The sequence below is a fragment of the Chenopodium album genome, chromosome 24, assembly GCF_948465745.1.
Source record: "Chenopodium album chromosome 24, dcCheAlbu1.1, whole genome shotgun sequence".
Taxonomy (NCBI): domain Eukaryota; kingdom Viridiplantae; phylum Streptophyta; class Magnoliopsida; order Caryophyllales; family Amaranthaceae; genus Chenopodium; species Chenopodium album.
The window spans coordinates 31066050-31091862 of NC_137857.1; the positions used below are offsets into that span (position 1 = coordinate 31066050).

The following is a 25813-nucleotide window of genomic DNA, read 5'->3' on the forward strand; positions in this document are numbered from 1 at the left end:
GGGAATTTTCGGCCATAATAATTAATTTATAAAATATTATTTTTCTTAAATTAAAATATCCGAAATATGTAAATAATCCGGTTTTTAAAATAAGATAAATGGATAATAAATCTTATCCAAAATAATGATTAGTTTTCAAAATGCTTTTGGCGCCAAAATTCAAATATTATTTTGGCTCTAAATAATAAATTTACTAAAATACCCTTTTTATAAAATAATCCTTAATTAATTAATTAGGAAAATACGTATGAAAATACGGGGTACTACAGTAATAATCATTCATATCAAAAAGTTCCCTCTAGGTTTTCTCCTTGGGAGGGTTTTTTTGTTCCCTTTAGGGTTTCTCCCTTGGGAGGGTTTTTCTAGCCTCCATTGCTAGATTTTTCTTCTTTTTTTTGAAGGTTTTCCTTCAATCTTCTCCTTCTCTCTCTTTCTCTATCTCTTTTCTTCTGATCTCAATTGTAAATTTTTGTATGGGGCTTCCATCGGTATTTTTACCGGTGGTAAGCCCTAAAAAAACTTTTTAATTGCTTTCAATAAAAGATCACATCTTTATGATCGAGTTTGATCTACTATTAGGGCATGCTTGGATTGGGGGTAAAACATTAAGGGGGTAATAAAAGTCAAACTTGAAAAAACAAAAGTAATTAGAGGTGTTGTTATAGGAGACATGGTGCTTACAAATGAAATAAACTAGTTGTTCCATGAGGAAAAGAGAGAGATGGAGGAATTATTACTCTCATAATGAGGGTAATAGTTACCCACCCTCCCCCTAGTGTAACTATTACCCCCAAAATGAGGATATTGATTCCTCTTTCTTCACCTCACACCATACCATCACTACATAATTTTCTTACAATCACACCATCACTATCTCCTTCTTCCCTATTTTCACATTCATTTTGCTTAGTTTAACTTTTATCACCCCCTTAATGTATTACCCCCAATCCAAGCATGCCCTAGGTTTAATCTATTTGTTTGTTCGTCTGTCAAAGTTTGAAGATTTAGGGTTTCACAATCTCCAAAAGTGTCTAGAAGGCCATATGAGTTTTTTCACCCAAACAACTATTCATATGTGGATCTCAAGCCAAATTAGTGCTAACTCACAGATTGTATTGCTTCAGATGAAGATTTTTATAAAGGCGATCGTTGATCAAATCTGCGACGTAACTAGTTCCAAGGTGAATTGTATTTGTATTAGAATTTTAGATTTCCTCGGAATTGTTTGTAAGTGCCGTTTGGCTATCTTTCATTAATGAAATCCTTTCTCTTCTTGTCAAAAAAAAAAAAAAAAAAAAAAAAAAAAAAAAAAAAAAAAAAAAAAAAATTGGGCTAATGAACTACGAAGTACAAACTTCTTGATTTTTATTTTTATTGCCTCTTGAAGTCCAACACTAGTTAAAAAGTGTGACTAATATTATTTTTTTTTACAAAAACAATTTGATTTTTTTGACAAAGATTTGTCTTGTTAAACTTTAAAAAAAAATAATAAAAAAAAAAAAATTGATTTTCCAAGTGAATTGTTTTGTTTTATTGACAAATAATTGTTTTGTTTACAATACGAAAAGTAACCAAATTGTTTAACCTCTATCTTTATTTGTTTGATGGAAGTCATGGAACATTTTTGTTAGTATTTCAGTTTTGGCTACGTATTAGTTTATTAGTCTGAAGTTCTCTAAAATTAGTGGTCTAAGCACTGGTCAAATAAATTCTCAACTTCGACAGTTCTAAAATGACCATAATTTTTTCGTTTCTTATTGAAATTAAGCAGACCTATTGTTGGAAATATCTTGAGATAAGCAATCACCTCCAACTAAAATTAAATCACCTCAAGATTGAGAGATTTGCGCATTTGAATTTGAACGTTCACCATTCCACTAAATTTCAAGTCACAAAATTAACATTTATCATTTTATTTATTTTTTGACAAAGGCAGAAAACATACAAAAACAAGATTAAACTAATACAGAAAAAGTAACTAGATTAGTACGACAATCATTAGCAATCAGGTGTGCTTGCTGAACCTTGTCCTAGTTTACCTTGAGGACATTATAGAGCTTAAAATGAGATCCAAGTTGACGAATCTCTTGTAATGTCCAATGCAGGGTCACATTGGTATTGGTTGGCCGCCGAAGAAGAGCAACTAGGACCTCCGAATATGTGTAAACCAAAGCATTCATAAGGCTATGGCTAAGAGCCCACTTTAAAGTCAATACACAAGCTATCACTATTGCGGAGGTGTTAAAAGCACACTCGACCCGACCCGATCCGAAACCGATCCGAAAAGAAATCCGATTTAGATTTGGACTCGCGTGGATATAACAATTTAGTATGACTTAACTTTTAAATTTTACCCGACCATATCAGACCCGATCCAATCATCCGAATTGACACCCCTACTAGTTCTGCCATAAGTGTTGAGTTAGTAATCCCAAAACTCCCTCCGACCTTCATCTCGTTTGTGTTTGTGAAGGTAGCCGTCCATCCAATGCCATACTGGCCCGTCTCCTTATGCCAAGATCCATCAATGGCAACGGTGTAGTCTAAGTGGCCCAAAGAATCCCCCACCAGCAGTTTTCTCATGGACAAGCCTAGCCTGTAAGAACCCTGGTGGAGAAAGGCAGTTATAATCATAAACCTTAAGGACTCCTAAAGAGCGGAGATCAGACTTAAGGTAGTCCTGAAGACTCTTCCATGCCTCCTCCAGATTTAACTTGTAAGCCTGCGGAGACCCAATTGTTTCATGAAAGACCTATGGTTCCTAATTACCCATTAACTCCACAGAGTGGCAACAAAGTGTTGAATACCCAAACTACGGACACCTTCCTGACTATAAAAAAGCAGAATAAGCTTTTGCACTTATTCCTGAATCAAAATAAATGCAGAGTAGTTGTAGGCAAAAGTTGTACTAGGTGTTTTCCATGCATACTTAATCAAAGAACAAAACAGAAATAGATGCATAACATCTTCCTAATCACCACTATCACAAAGTTGACACATCAACCATCATCATCAATCAATCAATAACTGTTACTTAAGAAGAATACTACAAGAGGGGGGGTGAATTGTAGTTTAAGAGAATTGAGCTAACTTTTTGCGGAATTGAAAATAATTAAGCTACAGGAACTTAAAGTGAACACAGAGAGATTTTACGTGGAAAACCTCTTGGCCCTAACAAGAGGAAAAACCATGACCACTTGGGATTTTAGGAAAGATTCTCCACTATAACAGGGCAAACAACCTATTACAAGCTAAAGAATCAATCTTCAAGTTCCTCTATGAACTTGAAGTTCCCAGCAGCAAGTCCCACTACTTGCTACTCTTCTCTTCTCTATTCTCTTTTCTCTCTTTCTCTTCTAACTTCTCTAAGAGTTCACTCAAACTCCCAATTCCCAAATTACAACTCAATGACAAACTCTAGTGAAAGTAATTAAGAAATACACTTAAGTGGAATGCGACTCTTGACTCTTTTATGAACAAGAAAATAGATAAAAGTATTTTAGCAAGGTGAAGTTATTCAAAAAATAACTTCGATATTTATAGGAGAACATTGCTTGGAGAAAACGCCACACTTTCCACCACTCACACCACCACTGTTGCATATCAACTCCACTACTCTACACCACCTCCAAAACTCTCAATCGTGTCCTAAAAACCAGGGCACGTTGAGCCTTAAGGAAGCAGCATATTCGTGAGTGGAGAAGACTGAATCAACAGTCAGTTGCGCAAGATTAGGAAATTAGTTTTGCAAAGATATTTTTCCGAAGATAAATTTCCAGTTTTAAAGATAAAATCATAAAAGATTTTCTCAAACAAACTCTCCTAATTTTTAGCAAGTCAATTTTATCTTTTTCAAACGCATTCCACTTAGCATTAATTCTAATTATTTTTCACTTACATAAAATCTAAAATAGAAAAATACTTCAGACTTTATGCTTCTCCAAGAAGTCTCTGCTCCGAGTCTTCTTTCCTTAGCTTCTGCTCCGAAGCTCTAGTTCCTCCATAGGAACTCTTCAGCCGATCTCTTGAACTTTTAGTTCTTTGTGTTCCTTAGCCTTGAGTGATTCCTATAACTTATAAACAAACTACAAGACTCTCAAAATTCATTAGTCCACTTGTTTGACTTGTGTCATCATCAAAATATCAAGGGCAACAATAACTATATATATACTAAAAGACACACCAGTAATAACACGTGTCATCTTCTGGTGTGTCTTTAGATTTTTTTTTTTTTTTGGATAAAATATCTATAATATAATCCTAACTTTTTAGGCACTAAATAAGTTAACTTTAATGATACCATTTTAATTTGTAAAGGAAGCTTAATATTTTCATGTAATATCTTACTTGTAAAAAATTCCTTATATTTTAACTAATGATTTTGTTAGCTAAAATACACTATGCACATTTTCCACTTTACATAAAAATATTATTTTTACAAAAATCTCTTTTGTTATGAGTCTTATGACTTACAAGTATGACGCAAGCTTAAGTATCATATTAAAACATAATTGCATAATATTAGCAATATTATTTTCTGATTATGCAAGTGATACTTCAATTGTGATTTTGACTTGCCAATTTTTGCTTCCAACGTATAGATCTTTAACTTTGTGATTTAATCTAATTTTCTATTACTTGTGTAGGTAATACTCCCTCTTTTTTTTTCTTTTTTTAATTATCAAATCAATAATCATCAATATCAGTAATCATAATAATAATAACTTAATACTAAAACAGACACCGGAAGATGACACGTGTCACATCCTGGTGCTGTTTTTCCCTCCAAAACCCCCTTTTCTTTTTAACCAAATTTTATTTGTGAACATTTGATACAATTATAATAATATCATTCCAAATCTTTTATTATATTTATGACAAAAATGTTACGGAGTACTTTTTATTTGGTGTTCATAAATTTTCCATATACATTTACCTACAATATTATTCCAACTCCTTTTTAATTATCTGATAAAGGGAGTAATATTAGATTTTTGCTAAAAAAAGTAATACTCCATAATAAAATCGATTCATATTATTGATATTTAAAAAATTACTTTAAAGCATCACTTTTATTTATTAGATATAATTATTTTTTACAAAAAAAAAATTACACTTAGAGCAAAGCCAATGGTTGCCCATTTAAAGTGGGCATCAAGAGAGAGAAAGAAAAAAAAATATTAAAAAACTCAAAAGATGATACTTTAGGAGAGAGAAACCTAATGACCAGGTCATGGCCATGACCATTGGCAAAGGGTGGGCAAACAATATGTATGTGCCACTTGTCATAGTATGAGTGGGCTGTCGGTTTTTTATTTTTATTTTTTTTATTTTCTTAATTAGTGATGAATATTAAGATCATAGGGCAACCAATTATATATGGGCATAAATGGGCATGGTGATTGGGCATGGATGAGATGGAAGAGAGAGATATTAATAAAAAAAAGTTGATGACCACCATTGATTTGGGCAACCATTGGCTTTGTTCTTACCGTGCTTGACACGGGACCTAAGCTAGTAGTATCTAAATCCATACCCCGGGCCTCAAGGTTAGCCGTCAATGGTATACCATTGTGGCCCAATTCCCACAAGAATACGCCACTTAGGGGAAATCTGAAGGCGCCAAAAAAATCAATGATTTCCTTCCGATGGGGTGGTTCTGAAAAGTCATTAAGGAAAACATACCCTTGTTTTGACCGTATAAATACCTATAGTAGTACCAACCCAATAATTACGGGTTCGTTTGGCATCGCTGTGGTTTTCTGTTTTTTGGTTTTTTATTTTTTAAAAGTGTTTTATATATGTCACATAATGAATCAAAAATTATATAGACTTATTAAAATCATGATAATATTGAAAACTGACAACAGAAAAGTGGAAACACCTTTTTCTTGTTTCCTGTTTTTGGTTTTCAAAAAAATAGAAAACTGAAAATAAAAAATGATGCCAAACAAGCCCTACATTTATCATTTTATCCTTACAATAATTACTATACATCTTTCTACACATTGTTTTATTTTATTCACCATTTTTTCTTGCACTCGTATGTCTTTTTACATCCACTTTTTAATTCATCTTACATACACTTACGTTCTTCAACATTTTGCACGCGTATTACTTTTTTTTTTTTTTTTTAAGGAAAAATATAGGTATTACTTGACAAACAATGTATGTGTGTACCAGAAAATTTCAGCATCTCTATTATTTATTTATATATTTTTTTGGGCAAATCCACTAATTTTGTAAGAAAATTTGGCTGTATCTATTAGTGTCAAAACAAACAACCCTACAAGTCGAACATTATTTGAACTATTAAAAAATAAAAAATAAAAATAAATAAATAAAAAGAAAGAGGAAGAAGTTCAACATTTTCTTAAAAAAGGGTCGGGTAAGTTGGTGGTAATTGTCTTAGGGAATTAGGACATAACACAAATTGGGTAATGTAATTAACAAATCTACAGCTAGCGGATAGAGACTCAAAGCCCAAAGCCATAGGGTTGTTGTCCAAACACCCTAAGTACATAAAGCATTGACTATGAATACTTGAATAGTGGACTCTTTGTATATTCCCTTTTTTTTTTCACTCTGTCTTTACCAAAAATTTCCTTTGCCCTTGCATTAAAATTTAAACCACACAATTACTGTTTTATATTTGGTATGTTATTAGCAAATGATAAGACTAAAGCACACCTAAACAAACTAATAAATTGAGTAATCTTGTATTTATTCCACTAGGTGTTGAATGACTTTCTTCAACACAAGTTTATTTGATATACCAACAGTCATAAATATATAAAGAAAGAATCTAGGGTTTTAAAATAGGCTAGGGAGACTTGTTTGCTTGATTAGATATTCTAATCTAAATTTGAGAAAGTGTAATTAAGTGTATAACAACCTACTATTAGCCTTCATTAATAATGATATCACGTGTACGAAATACGTAGATGTGTGTTAAGGCGTATAGATTATAACAATCATGTTAGTATGTTACAATCTTAGCATTTACAACTGCGTCGAAGTTACATATGAACTTGACATATGAAAATGATATCACGTGTCCATTAAGTTCACTTATTCCCCTTTCATGATGGGATACATCAAAATCATTTGTGGATGTAGTGTAGGTGATTTTAACTAATTAAGTTATGTTTGTTAGTCTCTCGTCTCAAGTTTAGTTTTAAATAGTAAAATAAATTTCCAAAAACATACAAATAGAAGTCAATTGTCCTATTATGACTACCTTATTGTTTAGGACTAATAAGCTTTAATGTAGGCTAATACAGTAAGTTTAAATAAGATAAGTTTAGGAATGATAAATTCTTAAGGGTTAAAAGGGATAGTCTAAATTTAAATTTACCACTATGATAAATTCATTTTAATAATTTCATTCAAGGTCAACTGATTATAGTTTAGTTGAACTTATTAATCTTTATTACTTGATCTAAATTTTTTTTCAAAGGTGAATATAACATGGCCTAGATGCCAACATGTGATTATTTTATTTTTTATTTTTTTTGAAAGAGTAATGATCTTAAAAATAGCTTCTTCTTTTTTTAAGAGTAATGATCTTAAAATAGCTAAAGTGTTTTTCACACTAATTTATTTTACAAAAATCAATTAACCATAAAATGAGTGTCAATTATTTTAAGAGAAGATTGAGTACCAAACTTCCAAAGATCCATCTTCCATGTTAGTTTCACATTAAGTTCACAACGGTCAATCTTTTCTTTATATAACCACCTACTTAGAACCAACCTGAAGACAAACAACAACCATTAATGAAAACACTTGAATAGTCTACTTAACCCAAAATTCTAAACCAAAACTTGTACTTCTAAAAACACCTCCAAACTCCCCCAAAGGGCATTTTTGGTATTCCACTCTCAAAATCCCAATCCTCACCACATCACATAAATTCCCCCCTCCAAAAAAACCCCACTTTTATTCAATCCAAACCCAAAATTCCCAAAAACAAAACCAATTTCTTCCCTTCATTTTATTTTCTTCATTTCTTCAATGGAGAAAACTCCATTTCTCCTCCTATTCTTCACCCTTTTCCTCCACAACTTCCACCCAATAACCACCCTAACTCCGGCCATTCCACCCTCAAAACCACCCACCTCCGCCCCATCAACCACCGCACCCTCAACACTTGACCCAAAACAACTCAGAGCCCTTCAATCCCTCAACATCCCCACTTCCAAAGACCCTTGCTCTAATCCTCCTTCCCTACACAATGTCATCCGTTGCGACACGGCTAAACCTTTCCGCCATTTACTCTCCCTCCACTTAATCAACTGCTCCGATGATGTATCACTCTCAGTTACCGCCCTCAAATCACTCTCTACCTTGCAAGATCTCCAGTTCATCAACTGCCCTGTTGCATCTGTCCCCTTTCCTTCCGAGCTCGTCTCGAGTTTAAGATCATTCACATGTTTGAACAGTCTGAAGAAACTCTCAGGAGTCTGGCTTAGTAAGATGGAGAATGTCACAGATCTTACTGTCATTGATGTTCCAATCAAGGCGAGTGGTCCAGTAATTATAATTGCTCATCTTAAGAAGGTTAACAAGGTTGTAATGTCTCATACCAATCTTACTGGAGGTTTACCGGGCAAATCATGGAATGCGAATGTTTCACACATCGATTTATCCGGAAATCTGTTAAAGGGTAAGATCCCCAGTTCATTGACTGAACTAGAGAACTTGGTTCATCTCAATTTATCCTCGAATCAGCTTACTGGGGAGTTACCCTCTACTATGGGTGACCTCATTGAGCTGCGAAACCTCTCAGTTTCGTCAAATTCATTATCTGGGCCGATTCCGGAATCCTTGAAATCAATCCCATCCTTAATTTCACTTGATCTGGGGTCTAACCAGTTCAACGGGAGTATCCCGAGTTTTCTGGGTAAAATGAAGGGTTTGAAGCATTTGAATCTAGAGAAGAATAATTTTCAAGGGGTTTTACCCTTCAATGAGTCATTTATCAAGAAATTAGTGGTTTTCAAGATTGGGGACAATACCAATTTGTGTTACAATCGTACCACATTGTCATCGAAACTGAAACTTGGCATTGCTCCTTGTGACAAAAATGGGTTCCCATTGTCGCCCCCGGCGCAATCGCCTTCAAGCGACGATGAAGGTGATGATGATGATGATAGCACTTCGGAGGATTCTACAAGTGAGAAAGGTGGTGGACATCATGGTCCTAATAAGGTTGTTCTTGGTGTTGCTATTGCTCTTTCTTCTATTGTTTTCTTGATTATATTTCTAATTCTATTATCAAGGAGGTGTGCATGATTATTATAGGGATTAATTTTTTTTTTTTAGGTTTGTTATTATTATTAGATTAGGTTGGATTATTGAAAAATTGTCAATTGAACAAAGAAAAAAGGGGTCATTTTTTTTTTTAGCTCTATACATTGCCAATTAGCAAAAGAGGAAATTGGCAAAATTGGAGTAGGAGAAGCCAAAGGGTATTTTTCCATTATTTTTTTCAATATTGGTGTGATTATTTTTGTAATTTTGTTGTATTTTTAAATATTATTATTATGAAATGCAATATTGATATGCCAGCAAAAAATTGGCAGTCAATCTTGATTATATACTGGATGTTGAGATAATGGCTGCATAATTATTAATGCTTGTTATAGGATAAAGAAAAAAATATATGGTTGTTGCCTAGCTGGATTGATCCAAAATCACAGGGACCGTAATTATTACATTTAATTTTATTGGTTAATGTAGATTACAAGTAATGTAAAAAGTATAGTTAAGCTCAGAAGTTTCTTTTTGCTTCAATCATTTTTATATTTCTTTGCACTCTGGCAAGGTTCTTTCTTTCTTAATTGATAAGTATGTCTTCAAATTTTGGGTTTTGCTATTTCAAAACGGGATTTATGATAAAATTATGTGTTGATCGGTGTTACTCTGATTCGTATTAATGTTTGTGGGGTTTAATGTTTAGCATTGCTACTATTTTTCATTTTAATACATAATCTTTAGTACTCCGTACTAGATATATTAATTTTCTACTATAAGGTTAACTATTATGTACGTTACAATTGATTGGAGGAAGCAATATTCTTAAAGACCAAAAAATTGCAGATCTAATAACAGGATCTTTTTGCAGGAGGTTCATGCACTAAAAGCTAAAAAGTTCTTTAAAAAATCCCTAATTTGATTCTTTTTTCACCTTATAACTTGTTAATTATTGTTTATATGTTATTCCCTCCTGGGTTCTGCCCCTTTCTATTCTGCTCTTTGCTTTGCCTGCCTACAATCCTTTATTCTCTCCTGAGGACTTGCAAGGCCAAGTTGCAAATAGAGCTGTTAAATCGGTGTGTCGATTAGGTTTCGTCAACTGTGGTATGTTCTCCTTGGGTTTAGTCGAGTCGTTCTCCTGTCAAATTCGTTTTGACAGCTTTGAATGCAAAGATGGTATATAATCATGTTCATTCGGTGCTTTCAAGTGTATGATATAAATTTCTACTGATATGTGTATGTTATTGAGTAAGGGCCTGTTCTCTTATGTTGAAATTCAGTTCAATTCAGCTCAGTTGAGTTCAGTTCAGCTCAGCTCAGTTCAGTTCCTAATTTTCTTTTCTTATAAAATATTCATTTCAGTTCAGTTCAGATGAGTTCAGTTCAGTTTAGTTCGGTTGGGCTGAGTTCAGTCAATGAGAACAGACCCTAATTATCAAAAGGTCGTTAAAGAAGCAATAATATACTCCGTAAAAAAACTCGCATGTGACAGGGCTGTGGCATCCATAACCAATTTGCCGTCTTAAACTTGTCAACTAATGAAACAACTCAAATGAATTATATCCACTAAAAAACAGAGTTATCAACATGACTAATCACTTACCAAGAAGAGATTCATGTGATCCTACATCTCAGACAGCAAGGCCAGGCTATCAGTTATTAGCCTCTAAACAATAATATTGCTGCAGAAGACAAATTACACCTTTTTATATAACGGCTTCTCTGCCAAATAATTCCTCGGAAGATTATTTCCAAGTATGTGCAGACAAATTGCAGCTGTTGCACGTTTTTAGTTGTATCATTGAAGACTCCTGAATGCTGATCAATGTAGGCTGATACTAATATTAATGTATTACGCTGAGAGTTCAGATATCCGGGGATGTTAAGAAAAAATAAAGAGAAAATAATCCGGCATTACATACAAAGGACAGTGCCGTTAGCGGTTAGCCCTGGTTTAACTACATTGCTGACTCCTGTACTCTAGATTCTACATTGATCAGCGGCTCGTAGAACAAAGAGCTCTGTAGGCATTTTTTATAAGTTGAGAATTTTCTAATATAGTCTCCTTGTCATTAACCCTTACAAGAACAACGCGCATCCTTGAAATGGTGGAAACGCAGAGAATCTCTTAAGAGAATTTCTCTACGACAGGCCTTTGACATGAACTTAGCTGTTTCATGGCATTCGCGGCAGACTTTTGAGTTCTTTGTGACACGTATGGTCTTCCCTGGTTCCAAATTCAACACTCCAAAGGCCGCAGCTGACATTTCACTGTGTCCACAAAGAGATACTTCCTTCTTCACTTCCTCTGCATTACTCAATGTATATTTTGCTGTTTTGGAGAAATCTTTGTTCTTCATCATAGTTCTTAGTTTTTTTAAGAACGTGTCAATCTTTTTGAACTCTGGGTGTGCAACAGGATTTCCTGCCAAAAAGATTTGAACCTTCTCCTTAACTACAATCCAGCTGCAAACCTTATTCTTTTTTAGTCCAAGATGGCTAATTCTGTTCTTTAACCATTCAACCTTCTCCCATATTTTGGCATCTTCGTAAATATTTTCAACCACATAGTATGCACCGTTATCTGGTTCAAGCTCAAAGATATGTTCAGCCACCTTCTCTGCGAGTTTGACATTATTGTGTACTCTGCAACCTTGAAGTAAAGCCCCCCAAACAGCAGCTTCAGGCTTCAGTGGCATACTTTCGATGAATTTATATGCTTCTGTCAACCTACCAGCATTAGCAAGGAGATTAACCATGCAAATGTAATGCTCCAGCTTGGGCTCAATTTTACATTCCTTTGCCATTATAAGGTAAAATCTCTTTCCTTCATCAAGCAATGCCGAGTGAACACAGGCATATAGTATAGATGTGAAGCAATTCTCATCAGGTTCAATCCCTTCACTTCTCATCTCATTAAAGGCGAAACAAGCTTCACTACCAAGTCCATGAATACAATATCCGGCAATCATTATAGTCCATGAGATCAAGTCCTTGCTAAGAATCATATCAAATGCTAATCTTGCAAAGGCTAGACGCCCACACTTCACATACATGTCAACAAGTGCATTAGCAACATATTGCTCAGGAAAATGCCCATTTCTGAGCACATAAGCATGGATTTGTTTACCCCTTTCCAAGTCAGCTAGGCTTGCAAAAGCACGCAATATGCAAGATATGGTTATACCATCGGGTTTCAATTCACGTTGCATTTGAAGAAATAGACTCAGAGCTTCATTGAAAAAGCCATTCTTCGAGTAACCACCAATCATAGTATTCCAGGATATTGTGTCAACTACAGGCAACTGACTGAATACTAATTCTGCATCCTCCATGCTTCCACATTTTATGTACATATTCATCAGAGCATTACCGACTGATATATCTGACTGCATATTGTGCTTTTTGATATAATCATGTGCCTCCTTCCCATCATCCAACGATCCACTCGATGCACAAGCATTTAACACAGTAGTCATAGCAAATGTATCAGGTCTAATACCCTTGTTTTTCACTTCATGAAACAACTTCACAGCAGCATCAGAACGACCTTCTCGTGCATATGTACCCATCATGGAAGTCCATGACACAATATTTCGATCACCCATATTTTCAAACACTCTAATAGCACAATCTAAATAGCCACACTTTGAATACATATCAAGTAATGTATTGTTAAAAGTCAGATCCTGATGGAACCCAGTTTTCACTGCATAACCATGAAGCATTTTACCAAACCTAAGAAGAGCAATATCTGCACAAGCTGCAAGAACACAAATCACCGTCGTTGAGTTAGGCAATGCATCAGCACAAATCATTTGCTGAAAGACCTCAATCGCCTTCCAAGGACATCCATTCGACGCATACCCACTAATCATAGAATTCCATGTTACAACATCTCGGTCAAGCAATTCATCAAACAGCTTCTGCGCACTCTCAGCCCTCCCAAACTTGAAATAAAAACTAATAAGCGAGTTCACCACCACAGTATGACCACCTAAATGCAATTTTAACAAACACCCATGAGCCTTTTCACCTTCCTCCAAAAACCCTAATCCAGAAAAACACTTTAAAACACTAGAAAATGTATATGAATCAGGCTCAACAACGAACCCCTTCATCTTGTTATACAAATATACACCTTCCTTAAACTCGCCGGCTTTCGTATACTCCTTGATCAAAATATTCCACAAGTAAACTTTCTCATTGGCAATTTCATCAAAGATTTTCCTACCCTCTACTAAATCTCCACAAGTTACATACATAAACACTAATTTTGCACCCAAAACACTGTCTGCCTGCCAACTGTTCGACGAAATGACTGAATGAACTCGACGACCCTGACGCAATGATTTTTGCTCAGCACAACGTTGAACGACTAAACAATAAGTACCCAATTCCAATTCCGATGCTGGTGAACTACAGAGCAAATCTACAGCTTCTGAAAGCTTTCCTGCTTCGCAAAAATGTCGAATTTTTTGATTGCAATCGGCCAGTTCAGTTGACATTGATTTGTTCAGCACAACAGAGGTTTTGACAGGGGTTGTTGATAAGATGGAATTTGATGATTTTGGAGTGGTAATTGAAATGGGTTTGGAGAATAAGTTATGGTTGTTAATATGATTGAGGGTATTTTGTCTTTGATTTTGATGAGGAAGAAGAGAAATCCACAAGGTGTTTGCCATGGTTGACATGGCGGATAATGATGGCGGGAAAAGGTGAGGAAATTGAAAGTTTGTTAGTTGAGTGTTGAACTCAATATTGTAATTTGAGCAACTTTATACTTTTATAGTGTGCAAATAATACTAGGGGAAAAATAATTAAAGTGGAAGTAGTAAGAGAGAGGAGTTGTTAATGTTCTCTGCCCACAAGGCCACAAGGGCAAGGGCCACAACGCTTTCCCCAATTGAGACTACAAGTGAAGTGTCTCGCATTATTGTACGGAACTTTCCTCTTTTTTAAGGGAGTTCTGGATTATCTTCATGATTAACAAAACAACGTTTATTTATTAGCGATTCTGTACATACATCAACATAAAATCCCAGTTGGTATGACATTTCTGTAAATAAATCAACATTAGTGACGGCCACATTTAATGAAAGTTTTTTATTTATTTACAAAAATGTTACTAAATTAACGTTTTTTTTTTTTTATCATGAAGATACACTTGTATTTTCTCCACTTTATTGGGTTGGTTAGACCCTGGTTAAGGGGCTCCCAATCAAACTAACAGTTTTGTACCTTCTACTCCGTAGACTATATTTTTTTTTTTTTTTTTTTTTTTTTTTGAGAAGGTAAGAAGAAATAAACATCAGGAAACCCTCCTCACGAGGGTTATTCCTATTGTATCAGAAGAAAGAATAGAAAACAAACTAAAGTTATTACAAACATTAATATACATACTACTACACACTAAATGGCCAACATTAGCTATCCAATCCGCTGCGCGATTTGCCTCTCGGTAGATGTGATAGATACTCCAATTGCAAAACTGAGAAAGAAGATAACGAGTGTCTTCGATAATATGTTCAATCTGCCAAGGTACTGCCTAAATTCCTTTTATTGAGTTGATGACTAATAGATTATCACCTTCAATGTAGTATGTTAACGGGGCGTTTGGCAAGTGGGAATGGGAATTTGGGGATTATAGGATGGGAATGGGAATGGGAGTTAGAAGGTGGGAATTCATAAAATATGTCCAAAGCCTTGTTTGGGAAAGAGATGGGAATAGAGGGGAAATTACATTTTACAATTACGAAAACACCCTTGTAAAAATTATTCCATTCTATTTCATTAATGGCATTTTAGTCAATTCATTACTTGTTTCCAATTCCCATCTCTATTACCTACTCCCCCCTAGGTAATAGAATGACGGGAATAGAAACATTTTATTCCCATTCCCCTTCCCCTTTATTTTCCCATTCCCATGAACCAAACATGGGAATTACCGTAGGTTGGGATTAATACTCCCAATCCCACCCTCAATTCCCACTTGCCAAACGCCCTCTAAATGTGTTATTCACTTGTTCATATTCGGTTTTATATACTTGTATACTAGTAGACTAGACGACTAGTAGTACAAAATACAAAGTATAAAACTTCACAAAAATTTGAAATAAATTTTAAATAAAAAAAAAATTTGTAAAATATTTTGGTCACATATAAACAAGTTGAAGGATTGAGGCTTACAGGCAGTGGAAAATCTCATCCGCTGAGAATGGAGGCAATTGCTCCTTCTGTCCTCAACAATCCCACTTCCTTGTTGCTGGGAGGTATTAACCTCTTCTCTATCTCTATTTCAATCTTGTGATTCTTGTCTCTTCTTTTTCTTTCGTATTTAATTTGTAATATTTCATCGTTGTGAATCTAAATTGAATGTTATTTGTCAATTAAAGACAATTATTTTAGTGCATATTACTCCCTTCATCCGAAATTAATACAAGTAGTAATCACGATGATAGTGTAATTTGAACTAGTAACTTGACCATGAAATTGTGATGGAGTGAGTAATTAGTCATCACGTTGCCCCTTAATTGAGAAGAAATTTGAATTATTTAGTAGGAGATTAAGGAGTAATTCTAAAGATTTATTTTCAAAAAGATGGTTTTAAGTGGTAGCATTTAAATTTGAATCATGGTAGTAGAAAGTGATGTTCTTTTGGATTTTAATCTTGATTGTAATTTGTATCCTCTAGAACATAATAATGCCCAACAAAAAATAATTTGTATTTTGAGTACTAAAACTTTAAGGCTATTTAACTCAATTGTCATATCATTGATCTAATTGGAAAATAAGTTCTAATATGTTTAAAATTTGTAAATGTCGACTAGTTTAGTTGGTTAAGGTATTTGGAAGTGGTACCCGATTGATCAAACCGGTTTTAGTCCAGTTTTGAACTATGCAAAACCCTGATTTTAGCACTCTTGTCAAAACCAAATGCTACTGATACCCCTTCGCCAGACCAGAATGGAGTATTTCTTTTAAGGGTGAAATGATGAAATTGAACCATGATTCACTTGAAAGCTATGTTAAAGAACACAAGAAGGTATTGCAAATTACATCAGAGATGATTATATAGATGAGTTCCGACTTCCGTGTTTTTTATCATTTATATTATTAGACTGATTGTGCTTGCAATTCTGTGTTAGACTGTAGAGGCTGCAAATTTTGATTGTGGTTGTGGTTCAATAATGTACGTGTATTTGGGACTGAAAACTGAGTCGTCATGTTTTGATGCAGCTTGTTATATTTGGCAGAGACTGTATGCAGATTACTGCCTGTTGCATCTTTCAAAACGCTTTCATTTCACAATAAAAACTCAAGCACCAGAGCTTACACAAGTAATTGGGGAGGTAGTCATTCCTTGAGGAAAAGTTTTTTAGGAAGATCATTTGAAGAGGACGAGTTTAGCGTACATATAACATCTGACGGCAAGTCCTCCAGAAGGGAAAGATTAATAGCGTTGTTTCAACGCATACAGATAGAAATCTCTGAAGAAGAATCAGGAAGTGGGAATTATAGCAAGAGTACCCAAGCAATTGATGATGATTCTTCTGTTGAAACCTCAGTTTTGGAATTTCTTCAGCAATCAACCAGGGAAACAAAAGGTGAATTAGTAGTCATCTCAGCCTCTTTTCACTACTAAATAGGTATGCAAGTATTCACATGGAATCGCATGTAATGGTACACAGTAACATAATATTGCCGGTATATCTGCAGAATGCTTTTCTCGTATGTTATTTTGATTATCATAGCCTACTCTAGAAATATTGGATTGAATCGGTTTATGATAGATCAGATTCTTACAAAGTTAGACCTTATCAATCTGCTAAGCCAACAGCGAAAACTTGAAATAAGAACTTGTTTTCTTCAATAGTCAAGCTATGTAGATATGCTAACCTGTGAGTTTCAAAATCCTCTCCTTTTGGCAGTTGAGATTTCAGAAATGAAGCATAGTGAAGATTCCAATCGCAAGGAACAAACTAGTGAGGAGAAATCAATATCTGTCCCAGAACCTCCTCCTACAAAGTTTACTCGTCCACCTTCCAACTTCGTGAAGAAGTCTCCAATTCCATTGACAACAGCATTTCAAAGCAATAAAATTCAGTTGACTAATAAAGAGGAGTCAAGCTCAGAATCTGACGGAGAGTCTTTAAAGGTTGAAGGAATGAAGCTCAGTGAACTCAAAGAGCTCGCCAAAGAACGGGGTATCAGAGGTTATTCCAAACTAAAGAAGAGTGATCTTGTAGAACTGCTAAAGAGTCTTTTATGATTGATGCTGATCAACAAATATCAATCTTGGTTTCTATCTAGCTTTCTCTGGTTCTGTTTATACAACCTCATTGTCATGCAACAAAATTTTGTTGCTCGAAATATTGGCTTTCGTTTGTACTAATTTCTTTCTATTTGAAAGTGTATTCTTGTAATTATGCTCATTTGTTGGTATAATAATTGGTTATTGTGTCTCTTGGTGTTCAGAAGTAACAGTAAAGGCTGATAAACATATATCAATATATCATACTCAGAAGTATCTTCCAAACTATCATATAGCTCATATGCAGGGTTGTTATTAATTGTCGACTCAATCACTGTTGATCGATGTTTTGCTTATTTGGATCTGAGACCATTAGAAACTGCAGGCCTTCGGATCAGAGTCCAACATAAGACATGCCATTGTCCCGGAAAGTCTATTGTAGATAACATTTAAGGTCAATCAATTATCGAGTGATGAATATTATGTCATGTACAAAGTACGAGTGTATGCAGCGAAAACAGATTGGTCAAGCAAAGACTTAAGGTCTTAAGGTGTGTCAATTCACCTGATTTTTACTTCTTTGAACCTACCAGCTTGTTGAATCTTGTAACTCCAAAAACTAAGCGGTGTGTTTAGAGACTAAACAGAGTAAATCTTGTTATTAGCTGATTTTGAACTTGAGTAACATTATATAAACTCGTTTTAATTGTAAATTGAACTTGAGTAGCCTTTATTGACCCCTACTAGAACTTATTTTTATGAGTATCACGTTTGTAAGAGTTTATTGTAATCTTCTACATGAAATAATAATATATCCTAATACTACTTTAGGATACAAAGAAAAGACAATGTGAATGCAATTGACAAGAATTCTTTTTACAGAATTAATACTCTTACAAAGAACTGTTGGGAGTTATGCAAGAATACAAGTGTACAAGCGTTTGTTGATCTTTCATCACATTTCATATATACAATGGCTTTATCCCTTGACTGTAAACAGGTATAAAGTAGTAATTCTGTCGATTAAGAAAGAGTAAGGAACAAGTCACTTTGTGCAGGAAAGTTGCATGGCTCCTGATGTGAGGTCGCGAGCCCAGAGTCATGCAGTATACTAGATCAAGTTCTTAAGACATTGGGTGCAACCATATTCACATCTCAATCAAGCATGTATATTCATGATGATACGATGAACACTTTAGAGTAACCCCAATCACGGGTTCGAATAATACCATATGTACCACTATACAGTTAAAATCACAACCTGCTGTTGTTTATAAATCCAAATTGCCCACTACAAAGATCTTAATCTTAATATATGCTTAGCTTGAACTCTCAGATCTCAAAAGTAAAAATGTGTGTGTGAATTGTTGTCCCAATACTTCACCACGTTCCTTCACCAAAATCTTAGCCATTAGTCGGCTAGGAAGGAAGAAATTATTGTGTTAAGAAGAAGAAACAATGTACATACTCAGAACATATTAATGCGGAAAAACCATGGTACAACAAACGCAATAACCAAGCAGGCCATGAGGAAGTTACACAATGGTTGTCCTTGCCAGCATCCTTCTGCACCCCTGTTTGATGAATCGGCTGCATTAGCATTTATTCTGCTGTCTTTCCACTCCTCCATGAAGCTCTCATTCCCCACCCCTCGTACATTGTTTGCCATCTCCCCACATATTTCGCAAATCCTATACAATGACAAAGGCATCTCAAAAGAAAATTAAGTCTCAACAAGTTCAGTAGCTCTCTCTAGCTCAAGAAGGGCAAAGATATACAGAAAGGGTACATTGGTAATGCAAACTGTACACAAAAATGTTACATCGATTCTATTTTCAAAATATATGACTATTTTCATCTTTGAAACGTATAATTACTTATAAAAGTCATTAACAAATGTAATATTATCCCAACCCTCAACACAAGCAAAAACCAAGTGTTGGTATGCCTTGTATCTGGCCTTAGAGTATAACTGAAGGTCATCAGGCTGTAATACTGTAATATTGTACTTGTAATACGACACAACATATCGAGGGTGGAGGGCAGAGAAGGTAACCTTTTTTGTTGTAGGCAGATACTTTGGAACTACTACTTTCAGTGTATTAAGACCAAAGATAGAAAGGTAACTTTTCTCATGAAAACTACATTTCTGTTGTGTGGTTGATCAACTTTTAAGAATTCCGAAGTTGTTACGCAACATAATACTCATACAAGCGTGATAAGTTGCTTATACAAAGAGGTATGCAAGTGGAACTTCCAATACTTTTCAAACACAGAACACACATCTATTCATGAGAAAGCAAAGCAACAACTTTGTGATAAAAGGGATGTCATTTAATCATTTCATCTACTACATGTTCACAGTTTTCCTGCTTTCATATGCAACCTTTAATTTATATGGACTATCAACCTTTTTTTTTACTATGTTGACTTTAAAGTCCAAATAAAGCCTACTTAATAAGCAAAAAACAAGTAATGAGTTATTCTAGATAAATCTACGACGTCCCCGTCTAGAACAGACTATTGACATGCTTTCAAAGGTTTCGTAAGGATAAACCTTAAACACGTCTTTTCCAACACTATATTCTTTGATAGCATAAAGTTTAGGTATGTGAAAGTGTATGTATATCTTCAAATAGAGATGCACACTAGTTGTTTAGACCGGGTTCAAAGTTTGGTTCACGGCTAATTTGGTTTGGATCCTATTCAAGTGATGAGTCATTCGATATAATTTAGATCCTAGTTAGGTCAAAATGTTAAATGAAATTGTCTAATTTCAGGTACATTATGAATATGACTTAGGAAGAATCATGTTATCTTCAAATTCCATACTTTTTGACTAATAAGTTTATATAGATACAAAAAGTAAAAGGTGCATCTAGAATTTTAGATCTAATGAAAAAGTGATGGGCAAATCTTATATTGATCATTTGCAATTAGGGCCTGTTCACATTTACTTAATTTCACTTCAGTTCAGTTCAGTTCAGCTCCAATCAGTTCAGCTCGGCTCGGCTCGGCTCGGCCCGGCCCAGTAAATATGAACAGGCCTAGTCAAATACTCAAATGTGAGATGAAAAGCCAGAAATATAGTTTAAATTAATCTATGGAGCATCAATTGTGTTGACTAAACACTTCAACTTGCATTAGTAGTATCAATAAAGCTACATACCTTAATCTTGTATGTTACTCTCAAAGTCCATCAAAGTGACAACTTGTTAGTCATTTACAAACATCAAAAGTTGAAGCTCAAACTCAAACACTAAACAAACTCGAATGTGATTTTACAAACAATCAACAATTAATTTTACCAAACATATTTTCGCCGCAAACCCCAAATAGTAATGATAGACCCAATACAGGTCACTAATACTCCACATAAAACAAAGCAAAATAGTCAACTACTAATAATCACAAGTTAATTGTCAAAACAGTACCAATGTTGCATACTCATAGTAAATAGATTTACCAATGCTATCAATTGTAATGTCAAATTTGAAACTAAAAACACAAATATACTAAATCAAGTGAAAAAAACAAGAACATTTCAAGTACAAAACATGAAAACAATACCAAAAAAAGACAAATTTGGAGAAGAAGCAATCACCTGTTACCCTTGAGCTTGAACCAAGCTTCAGCACAATGAAAATGTGCAACACTGAGTTCACCTTTACATCCACAACCAAGCAAGATAAGATCAGTTTTCGCCGCGAAAAGTGGCAACTTCCATGGTTGCTCAGAACTCAAATGACAAATTCTACACAACAATTCACTATCACAAACTTCATCATCTCCGCATTTTACATCAACAACCCATGGTTTTTTCTCATCTTTATTTTCTGCAACCTTTGTTTCACTCACTATTCCTGTTGCACAACTCGCACCTGGATTACTTGATCTGTTTTCAGAATTTCTGACAACATCGTCAACAACAACTACTATTACACCAGCTGGTTCCTGTGAACAACTCAAATCTTGTGAAGTTTCTTGTATTGCAACAACTGTTTCTGTAACCCTTGCATCATTGATTGAACAACCTAAATTTTGTTTCTCGATTTCTTGAAGCTCAACAACAGTTTCTTGACTCATAATTAATAATTTTCAAAACCAAAAAAATTAAAACAAATTACCTTAAATCGCTAAATTTCAAAAATCCCATCATTTTTTTCATTACCAATTTACATAAAAGCAAAACTTCTACCAAAAAAAAACAGAGTAGCTCATTTTAATTTTAATTAAATTATAAAAACCCAAAATTCCATAAACTGTAGCAAACTTAAAACAAATAACAATAAAAATTTGTGTGTGATTTATTGGATTATTAAAACAATAAAACTTAGAAAGAAAATGAATAAAGTGTTGAAAGGAACTCTGTTTTGGAAATGTAATGTAAAGTTTCTCTGTTTCTCTCTCCTCTGTTTTGTGACTCTCTGCCTTGACCTAGGATTTATGTAAAAAAAAATAAATTTGGTTGTATTTTTATATTTTATTAGGGCTTTAATGGAAGTTTTTATGAAAAGAAAGGATAAGAAAGAAATCAAAAGAATACTCTAAAATGGTAAAAGAAAAAGGTATGGATCCAATCACGGATTCAAGTTTTTTTTTTTTTTTTTTTTTTTTTTAGCTATATTGTTTTTTTAAAAAATTAATATAAATGAAATTTAATTTTAAATTTTAAATATAATTATTAAGATAGTAAATTAAGATGGCTTAAATTTAATGGTTTTTTTACTTCTATTTTCTTATTTGTATGAAACAAGAATACAAGATTTATCAAAAAATTTCATTAAAAATTATTAGGGAGGAAAACCTTTTTAAAGATAATTAATGTAATTAAAAAACTATGGAATATAATTTGAAGTTAAACTAATACAATTATAGGAGTTTTATGGATCTTGTGAGTTGTGAGTTGAGTTGTTACATCAATCAAAAGGGAGTTGCTAATATTTAATATTCATATGGTAATTTATGGTTGATGATCTTCCACAAATATTTTAAGGTTTTAAATAGTAGAACTATTTAATAAAAATGGTGGGTCCACCATGTGAGAAATTTATGTTGCAACGGTGATTCTGTCCACAACTTGGTGTATGGATGTCGAATCCCAATAACCTGTAAATAGATATTTTAATTTAGGAGGTTTTAAGCATTACGGAGTAACATTTTTCCCTTTAAAAGAATTATTAATTATTTTTAAAAATTAATTCACTTTAATTAAATTAATTTTAAGCCAAAATTCATTATAGCACCAATTATAGATTGAGTGCACCCAACAACATGATCTAAAACAGCAACTCACAACATGATCTTAAACGGCTGCAAGCCTGCAACTCACACCATGAACTATGAGTTTGGGTGTTGTCCATGTTAAAGCATGTTCTTTTCAGCTTAATTTCAGTTTAGTTCATCTCCAATCAGATCAGATCAGTTCAGTCTAGTTTCTAATTTCCTTCTCTCATAAACAATTCATTTCAGCTCTATTCAGTTCAGTTCAGTTCCAATCAGAACAGGCTCGTAATGAAAAAATACACTTGCTTATTGGAGTAACCCAATTTATCCACAACTTTATCCACCTGGATAAACGCATTTGGTCATCGGCGTTGTAACAACTATCATCAATATATATATTAAAACTCATGGCAAGACATGATGTTTTGCCATGTGTCAACAATTTTGCCATTTGGCATATGATGTGTCGTCGCCAAATCATACCATAGCATTAATTATTGAAAAACTCTATGCATTAACTTTCATGTATTAATATTAATATTAAATTTAATTGATAAACTCTTCATATGCATGGCATGACAATTTCCCTTGAATTGGACTATAACTCCTTAATAATTACATAATAATAAAGTTTGTAAGAAATTAAACATTACTCCATTTTTATTTTGTGCATTAACTCATAAAATTGTAATCATAGAGTAAAAGATTTTTGTGCATTATGGAGTCGTATATATTTTGACATTAAATTTATAAAGATTTGATTTATCATATTTTTATGATTATTTTAATGAAAAAAAATTATTCTTATAATCAAACCAACTCATACAAGCAACAAACTACTTAAGCTATCATATTAAAAAAAAAAAAAAAAAAAAAAAAAAAAAAAAAAAAAAAAAAAAACACCACTTAATCTCTCAATGACAAACAAGCCAAAATATATATAGATCGATTAAAGTAATAAATTTATAATAACCCGGGGCATCGCCCGGGCCAATAACTAGTTACTCAATTAATTGCCTTATGTGAATGTGAAGTGGCTACATCATGGGCTGATCACAATTAGATTTTGTAATTAATATTTATTTTTGTTAATCTTTATTTTCACTTTTAGCTCTCTTTATATATGGCACTTAGAAGTTATATATCATTAATTAACAAAAATGACAAAAGTTAAATATTGTAAAAATACACATACATTAAGGGTCTGTTCACATTACTTAATTTCAGTTCAGTTTAGTTCAATTCAGTTCAGCTCCAATCAGTTCAGTTCACTTCAGCTCCAATCAGTTCAGTTCAGCTCTTAAATTCCCTCTCACATAAAATATTCATTTCAGCTCAATTCAGTTCAGTTCAGTTCAGCTCTAATCAATTCAGTTCAGTTCAGCTCCAATCAGTTCAGTTCAGCTCAGTTCAGTAAATGTGAACATGCCCTTAGATTAATCCAACAATAGTTTCATAATGTGTGAGCGTGTGCGTGCAAAGAAAAAAAAAGTTTTATAAACTAGATAGTTGTATGTTCCAAATAGAGTAAACTTATTTTGTTAATTTACGGGAAGTTTGAACGATTATAAATGGTTATAAATTGGTACTTGTTAACAATTTTAAATAGTTGGTGCTCGTAAGCTCGTAGCTCACTATTGTGGAGGTACAAGGCTTGTAGCTATGGACTATGGTGAAACTACATAGCTCTTCAAATCAAGCATTGTCCACTTTGAATGAATAAATAGTTTGTGATTTATTTATTTTTTGCTTTTTTTTTTTTTCAAAAAGTAGTAGCTAGCCATTGTGATTTTGTGAAGGTTATAGCTTTAATAATGCAGTTTGAAAATAATGATGTAGCAATCCAATGCTACCATAAGGAATGTAATTATCCATTGTGGATATTAACCTATTACGTGTTTGTTATTTTATTTATTTATTACTTGTATTTAAATTTGGATGTCGTTGACTTTGTTTTAGTTCATAAATATTTAGGTGCAAATTTATTTGATAGGTATATTAGTGGCTAAGGTATGAGGCCTAAAATCAGCCATAATATAGGAATTTAAAATTGTGGTGAGCAAAATAGAAAGCAAATTACTCTATGATTAATACTCGTGTTTTTTTGTTTTTGGAATATCTATGATTGTTAGTCCATTTATTCATCTGACAGTTTAAAATTATCATCTTCTTGATGGGACCTTAATTTGTCATTTTTTGATTTACTTCTTCTGTTTGCATTATTAAGGTACTCTTTAAGTACCCTTTCTACTTTATACACCTTAAAAAAAATATTCTACTCTTCCTTGAATTTTTATTCACAACATATAGAATTTTGCATTATTATACCACAATGCTTAATCACTGGCTCACAGTACAGCAACATGCCATACTCTAAATAGTTTCTAATAAGGCAAAATCCCACCACAATAGTTATTGTTTCTCTCTTCACTTTTGGTCTCTACAAAATTATAAAAATATTATGGAGTATGCTCTTAAATTTGAATAACACACGTGCTAATGCACACGTTTGACTATTATAATATACAGTCATGATGATAAAAATTAAGAAAAAATTAATATTAATCTTACTGTCTTACATTATTTGTGAGCATAGTAATTAGTAAGCGAGTGTTTCGGGCTGTGAACGTCATGTTCGGTGCCGGTGACTGGGGTGGCTGAATATCAGCATGATTCACCTGGTGGGTCAGAGCCCTGAGGTGACGCTTGTGCTCCCTCCGAGAGCATGTTCCTCCCGAGATAACATGGATTGGAGGGAATTTTCCTTCCGCAGTTTTGCTGTTCTTTCGGGGGAAGTCGATTTCTTGCCGAGAGTCTTTTTCGGACTTCTCAGCCTCCTTTTTCTCGCGGTGATCCGCGATATATTTTTTCAAGTATCCCTTCCGGACCATGTCCTCGATTTGGTCCTTCAGCTGGATACACTCCTCAGTGTTGTGTCCCGGCGATTCATGGAACTCACACCACTGATTCTTATTTTTTCGCTGATACCACTCGGGGAGTGGTCTCGGCTATCTGTAACTCTGCTCCTCCTTCGTCACACTGTAGATCTTAGCGCGCGGAAGAGAGAGCGGA

General features: G+C 33.9%; 2 protein-coding genes and 2 pseudogenes across 3 annotated transcripts; 2 read left to right on the forward strand and 2 right to left on the reverse strand.

Annotated features, from left to right (window-relative positions):
* The first annotated feature begins 7735 nt into the window (after positions 1-7735).
* LOC145611962 (receptor-like protein 51 pseudogene) lies at positions 7736-9600 on the forward strand (annotated as a pseudogene).
* A 1489-nt stretch (positions 9601-11089) lies between these two features.
* On the reverse strand, positions 11090-14051 carry LOC145610111 (pentatricopeptide repeat-containing protein DOT4, chloroplastic pseudogene; annotated as a pseudogene).
* A 1322-nt stretch (positions 14052-15373) lies between these two features.
* On the forward strand, positions 15374-17726 carry LOC145610120 (uncharacterized). Of its 2 annotated transcripts, none has more exons than XM_081665384.1 (3): positions 15374-15533; positions 16518-16868; positions 17193-17726. In XM_081665384.1, the coding sequence occupies exons 1-3, from the start codon at positions 15479-15481 to the stop codon at positions 17531-17533; spliced, it is 747 nt and encodes a 248-aa protein (XP_081521510.1). In that variant the 5' UTR covers positions 15374-15478; the 3' UTR covers positions 17534-17726. The 2 variants fall into 2 exon arrangements, 1 of the variants encoding a protein (XP_081521510.1); XR_014106217.1 differs by having other exon boundaries at positions 15392-15533; positions 16501-16868.
* Positions 17727-18383: 657 nt separating this feature from the next.
* Positions 18384-22005, reverse strand: LOC145610121 (uncharacterized). The gene is made up of 2 exons (XM_081665386.1): positions 21120-22005; positions 18384-19206 (listed from the first exon to the last, which is right to left on the reverse strand). The coding sequence occupies exons 1-2, from the start codon at positions 21599-21601 to the stop codon at positions 18984-18986; spliced, it is 705 nt and encodes a 234-aa protein (XP_081521512.1). The 5' UTR covers positions 21602-22005; the 3' UTR covers positions 18384-18983.
* Positions 22006-25813: the final 3808 nt, after the last annotated feature.

Coding starts and splice junctions, on each gene's coding strand:
- LOC145610121 (XM_081665386.1), bottom strand. CDS start 21,601: ATGAGTCAAGAAACTGTTGTTGAGCTTCAAGAAATCGAGAAACAAAAT. Junction 19,207..21,119: donor TTCAAGCTCAAGGGTAACAG/GTGATTGCTTCT, acceptor GTCATTGTATAG/GATTTGCGAAATATGTGGGG.
- LOC145610120 (XM_081665384.1), top strand. CDS start 15,479: ATGGAGGCAATTGCTCCTTCTGTCCTCAACAATCCCACTTCCTTGTTG. Junction 15,534..16,517: donor CACTTCCTTGTTGCTGGGAG/GTATTAACCTCT, acceptor TATATTTGGCAG/AGACTGTATGCAGATTACTG. Junction 16,869..17,192: donor ATCAACCAGGGAAACAAAAG/GTGAATTAGTAG, acceptor TCCTTTTGGCAG/TTGAGATTTCAGAAATGAAG.